At 52.8% G+C, this 6,317-nt stretch overlaps 1 protein-coding gene across 2 annotated transcripts in view; it reads right to left on the bottom strand.

The window, feature by feature from the left end:
- WWOX (WW domain containing oxidoreductase) overlaps positions 1–5,333 on the bottom strand; it is a 1,226,505-nt gene extending 1,221,172 nt beyond the window's left edge. For both annotated transcript variants that reach the window (XM_011990088.1, XM_011990089.1), the window contains exon 1: positions 4,861–5,333. In XM_011990088.1, the coding sequence (XP_011845478.1) occupies positions 4,861–4,967 (107 nt within the window). In that variant the 5' untranslated portion in view covers positions 4,968–5,333. The remainder of the gene's footprint in view (positions 1–4,860) is intronic.
- Positions 5,334–6,317: the final 984 nt, after the last annotated feature.

Here is a 6,317-nt window from a genome sequence, read left to right on the forward strand (position 1 = left end):
GGGAATCCAGGCATGTGCCACTGCACCCAGATCACATCATTCTCTGTTGTGGGGTTGTCTTGGGCACCACTGGCCTCTGCCCATCAGATGCCAATACCCCAGTCCCATAGCTGTGGCAAAAGAAAGCGTCTCCAGACATTGCCAACCGTCCCCTGCAGAACACAACCATCCCTGGGGAGGAACCCAGAACCAGCTGAAGCAGAGACAGTAATTTGGTCGTGAAGATTCTGGAGGCTGACTGCCCGTTTTCTGGGTCTCCCATACGCCAGCCACTCTGCCCTTGAAGAAGTCATTTAATCCCATGCCTCAGTTTCCTCAACAGTTTAGATGGGGACAATAACAGCACCTACTTCTCGGGGTTATAGAGTTAACACAGGAAGAACTAAGAACTGTACCTTTCAGCAGAAGACTTATTTTTCATAAATATAAAAATTAAGTAAAAGGTGTTTTTAATTATAACCTTAAATGACTTTTTAATGAAGAGAAAATTAGAACACATGTCCCCTAAGTGTTCTCCTATTCTCCTTTAAATAAAAGCCAACTTTGATTTTTTATTTTTTCAATAAGCTTGCCATTTAAAGAGATGATTAATAGTCATCTAAACTTAAACCAAAGGATTCAAAATTAAGTGAACATCATATTACGTGAATACCACACTTCCACGCATGGGGTGTTTTCTGTTATTTTTTTATTTTTTTTTTAGACAGGGTCTCATTCTGTGGCCCAGGCTAGAGTACAGTGACACAACCATAGCCCACCGCAGCCTCGAGCTTCTGGGCTCAAGCAATCCTCCCACCTTGGCCTCCCACCATGTCCCGCCTACAGGGTGTGTGTCTGTGTTCTGAACACAGTGTAAGTTAACAGGGAGATCTAGAGTTGACAGTGAGGACAGCCAGCCCTGTGGACGCAGGAGACACGGAGGCCTCTGACTGCCAAAAGGCCTGAGCTTCACAATGAGGACAGGGAATGGCAAACAAGGACGGTTCTGACACTGAGACCTTGTCCCTCCCTCCCCATGTCCCACGAAGGGGCTGCTCTGAGACTGTTAGGGGAGAGGGGTAGAAGAAAGGCCCACCAGCACTCTCAGGTCTCTGGTCTCCCCCGACCCCATCCCTGGGAGCCAGCCTGGTGGGCTTTGGAGCCCTAAGACACGTGTGCCTTTGAGACATACAAGTGAACCATGGGGCAGGTGGGAAACCAGGAGAGGCCAACAGCAGCCACACAAGACCAGGCTCCACCAGACGCCGAGGTCTCAGTGGGAGCTACAGCCTCTCTCCCTGGCCGTGGCCCTGCTACACGAGGGGAAACAATATGGAAAAGAAATGACTCACACAGCAGCCTCCTAGAAAGCACATCCGCAAAGTCTCCCCAACCCCAAGAGAAAAACCAGCGTCACTTCCAGAGTCAGGAAGGAAAAGGGGTTGGAACGAGCACAAAAATTTAAACAGAAAAGGGCCAGGATGCTCACAGATCAGGAGAGATCAAGGGAAGGTGGGGTTGGGATGGATCAGAGGCATCCTAACCTAACACTCAAAGAACTTCAGCCTTTCAGCCCTGACACCCAGAGAACTGAGGGCTGGCAGGGATGGACAGAAGGTCCAGAGAGATGAGTCCTCCAGCTGGGAGCCAGCCAAGCCCTGGCATCTCAGCTGGTATAAACAATAAACAGCTAATGCATGTAGGGCTGAATGCCGAGGTGATGGGTTGACAGGTGCAGCAAGCCACCATGGCACATCCTGCACATGTATCCCGGAATTTTAAATTAAATTTAAAAAAAAAAAATAGAGTCCGAAAGGCCAGCTTGAGACCTAAGACAGTAGTCGGGGGGCTGGAGGAAGAGCTTTTGGAAACCATGTATGCACCCGAGCGCCCTGGCCATGGGACACACAGGAAGAAAGCAGATGGGAGAAAGGCCAAGCAGCAGGAAGGCAGGCACAGGAGGCACGCAGGACAAGCGGGAGCAAGGGAGCCCCAGGGCCCTGGCGCCAGCATCCAGGGCACGCCTGCAGGGAAGCAGAAGCACCTCTGTGGCTGAGTGGCAAAGGAGGAGACGCCCCACAGAGCCAGAGGCAGAGGTGGGCTCAGGAAGCCGGAAGGGGGTCATGTGCATCTCTGTACTCTGAGGCCCAGTGCACCGCCCATCCACCCATAGAAGCCCGCGGCTGACCTTCCTGAGATGATTCATTTACTCATCCCACAGGGGTTCATCTTACAGCTTCTGGGTGCCCAGCACCGGGGACGCGCAGATGAACAAGCTGCCCTCATGATGTCTGCAACCTGGGCAAGGGAGACAGGGCCAACGAGGAGGAGTACACAGCCAAGGCTGAGCACGAAGAAGCAGAGAAACAAGGTGACCAGTACAAGGTTGAGGGGACACCCAGTCAGGAAGCTGACATGTCTCTTGGGCAGTGACACGCAAGCTCGGCTCTGAAGGACGAAAAGGAACCCTTCCCGACAGACGTACAGGTGACAGGGACAGTAAGTGCCCGCTCAGGAGCTTGTCTCGACCCTGCAAAGGCTAATGGAGCTCTGCTGCTGCTGGAAAAGACCCTTTAATTCCCAAGAGCCAGAAATTCTTCCTGATGTCACAAGCCAAACGCCACTCTCCGGCTCTGCCAACAGAGCCCAAGCTTCTCCACAAGGCGCAGAACTCCTTGAACTGGGTCCTCCCTTCCCTGCCTTAACCTTCACATTCCTGGACCCTCACAAAGATCACGGGCCCCTGGACAGGCCATGCAGGGGCCTCTCCTCTCACTGTTCCCTCTACCTGAACTGCCCTCCTGCCCCACCCACTTCTACTTGCGCTCAAAACACCGCTCTGGGCTTGGTACAGAGCCTCAGGCCTGTGATTCCAGAGCTTCAGGAGGGAGGCTGGCTTGAGTTCAGGAGTTCAAACCAGCCTGGGCAACATGGTGAGACCCCATTTCCACAAAACATGTAATAATTAACTGGGTGTGGAGGCACACCCCTGTGGTCCCAGGTACCCAAGAGGCTGAGGCGGGAGGATCGCTTGAGCCCAGGAAGTCAAGGTTACTGTGAGTGTGCCACTATATTCCCTCACGTTCCCCCCCAATACCTACACACACCTCATGCCAGACACGCTGCTTCCCGGTATACACACTGCGTGGGGACGCTCCTACACATGTCACTGTGCCCTAATAAGACTGGGTCCTAAGGATGACAACTGGCTTTTACTTGCCTCGGTATAACCAGTGCCAGCAAAACGCCTGGCACATAATACCTCTGTGTGTCTTGAATGAACTCATCAGAACTTTGTTTTTCTTCTACCTTGCCACCAAAGGCAGCAGTGATTCACATCCTTGCATATATTAGAATCACCTGGGAGGGAAGATTTTTACAACCTACCAAGGGAGAGGGGCGAGGCCAAACCAATTAAATCAGAAACTCTGGGCTGGCGCAGTGGCTCCTGTCTGTAATCACAACACTTTGGGAGGCCGAGGTGGGCGGATCACTTGAGGCCAGGAGTTGGAGACCAGCCTGGCCAACAGGGCAAAATTAGCCAGGCGTGGTAGTGGGTGCCTGTAATCCCAGCTACTCGGGAGGCTGAGACACGAGAATCGCTTGAACTCGGCATTCAGAGGTTGCAGTGAGCCGGGATCGCACCACTGCACTCCAGTCTGGGCGCGAAGCGAGACTCTGTCTTTAAAAAAAAAAAAAAAAAAAAAAAAAAAAAAAAAAAAAAAAAAAAACAAACAAAAAAACCCTCTGGAAGTGGGGCCCAGAAAAAGCCACTTACAAAAAGTTTCCCAGGTGCTGAAAATCAGATTTACATCCATGTTTCTCAAAACCAGGTGATAATCCACCTCACCTGGAAAACTTAAAAAACAGACTCCCAGGGTTGAGAGTCTACTGCAGTAGGTTCTCTACGGAGACCCAAAACGTTTATTTAGAACATTTCCTACGTGATTCTAAGGTGCTGATATAAGACGCACTGTCATATCTGAAGAGCAATCAGGAAAGACAGTTAAGGAACAGAGAGTACCTACTGTGTGCTTTATGCACAGTGCCTGAACTGACCCTCACATCAACCCATTTTACACGTAAGAAGACCGAGATTAAACGTTCTTTCAATGGCCCAAGGTCACACAGTTAAAGATGAAGGCTTTGCTGTGGTTTCCAAAACTTTCCCACGGGACGATAGTGAGGCTATCTAGGACTTCTGCTAAAAAAAATACTCCTGGCTGGGCGCAGTGGCTCACGTCTGTAATCTCAGCAATTCTGGAGGCTGAGGCAGGTGGATTGCTTGAGCCCAGCAGTTCGAGACCAGCCTGGGCAACATGGTGCGACCCTAGTCTCTACAAATACTTAAATAAATAGTCGGGCATGGTAGTGCATGCCTGTAGTCCCAGCTACTCAGAAGGCTGAGATGACAGGATTGCCTGAACCCGGTAGGTAGAGGCTGCAGTGGGCTATGATGGCACCACTGCACTCCAGCTTGGGTGACTGAGCAATACCGGTCTGGAGAAAACAAAACAAAACTCCTAGCCCTGCAACCCAGAGCCTGCAGGAGGGAGCTGAGCACGTGCACTTTTTAAAATGTCTTTATTTTTTGGCGGGGATGAGGCCGTTTTGCCCTCGCCGCGCCGCGCAGTGCTGCATCCTGAACAGCAGAGGGCGCGCCGGGAAGCCGCCAGGTGACCCCCGCTGGACCCAGGGCCCACCAAGGGGGCCAGCCCCTCCTGGGAACCCTGGAGCCTTGAAACCCTGAAGCTCCTTAACAGTCACTTCCACTTTGCACGGCACTCGCTGCGCTGGAGTGCGCGCCCTCCCCGCGCTGGTGGCGTCCGAGGGCATTGCAGGGTCCCAGGTGCGTCCGCGGCCCCACTGCGGCCCCCTTACTTGGCGTAGTAAACCCAGCCGTCCTTGGTGGTTCTCTCCTCCCAGCCCGGGGGCAGCTCGTCCTCACTGTCCGTGTCGTCCAGGCCCGCGTAGCGCAGCGCTGCCATGGCTGACTGTGGAAGCACCTAGCCCCCCAATCCACCGCTGCCGGGTCCCCTCGCCCAGGAACTCACTCCGGCTCCAAAAGAGACCCGCGCGCGTCGGGGCCCGACCGCTCACGCCTGCGCACTGCGCCCTCCAGGGGCCGCTCCGCCGACCGCGAAGCTGAAATCCAGTCTCCGCAACATCGCGACTGCCGGCGTCAAAGGGGCAGGGCCGGGAGAGGAAGGCGGTGAAAGCGCCTAAGAGATCGCGCTGCCGCCGGGCTACACAGCAAAACCGGAGAGCGCTCCGAGGCGCTGGAGATGGAGCGGAGCCTTGTCCGCCTCCCCGCCGCAGGGAAGGGGCGTGCGCATCCAGTTTCGGTCCAGGACTCCGCCCGTTGCTGGGCTACCCGTAATCACTTCCGCGTTGTTCTGACCAATCCTGCAGGAGCTTGGCAATTGGATATGGGAAATGTAGTCCAGGCGGCGCCTGACTGGAAAGCGGCGCCCAGGGTGTCCTGGGTTTCTGTCTCTCCTCGCCTTGGGGGCTCGTGAAAGTCCATGATCAGAAACTTTCCAGGACTTGCCAGCATTCGTGCTGATTCACAAACTTTGTTTTGCATATGAACACAATCTTAAAATATAACCTGGAAAACTTAAAACTGCTGATTCCTGATTTCCTGTTTTAGAAAATGTTCTTCCAGCCAAAAGAGGGTGCTGTTGATAATAGAAACTGATGTTTACGGAGCACTTAATATGGAGTCCAGGCCAGAAATGCACAGACGTCTCATGTACCTGACACCTTTGTGTAGCGGGCACAACTCAGAAACAGTAGCTAGGCCGGGCTCAGTGCCTCATGCCTCTAATCCAAACACTTTAGGAGGCTGAGGCAGGAGGATCACTTGAGGCCAGGAGTTTGAGAACAGCCTGGGCAACATAGCAAGACCTCTGTCTCTACTAAAAAAAATTACTTTTTTAGTTTGCCGGGCGTGGTGGGTGCACATCTGTAGTCCCAGCTACTCAGTGAGGCTGAGGGGGGAGGATCACGTGAGCCCAAGAAGTCGAGGCAGCAATAAGCTATGATCGGGTCACTGCACTCCAGCATGGGCAACAGAGAGGGCTGCTGTCTTTATAAAACTGCCTCACCTTTACAGAATTTCCTTTAGTAAGTCTGGAATGGGTCCAGAATCTGCAGAGAGAAAGAAAGAAAGAGAGAAAGAGAAAAAGAGAGAGAGAGAGAGAGGGAAGGAGGGAAGGAGGGAGGGAGGGAAGGAAGGAAGGAGAAAAGAAGGAAGGAAGGAAGGAGAAAGGAAGGAAGGAAGGAAGGAGAAAGGAAGGAAGGAAGGAAGGAAGAAAAAAAGAAAGAAAGAAAGG

Source organism: Mandrillus leucophaeus, unplaced genomic scaffold, assembly GCF_000951045.1.
Source record: "Mandrillus leucophaeus isolate KB7577 unplaced genomic scaffold, Mleu.le_1.0 Scaffold37, whole genome shotgun sequence".
Classification (NCBI taxonomy): Eukaryota; Metazoa; Chordata; class Mammalia; order Primates; family Cercopithecidae; genus Mandrillus; species Mandrillus leucophaeus.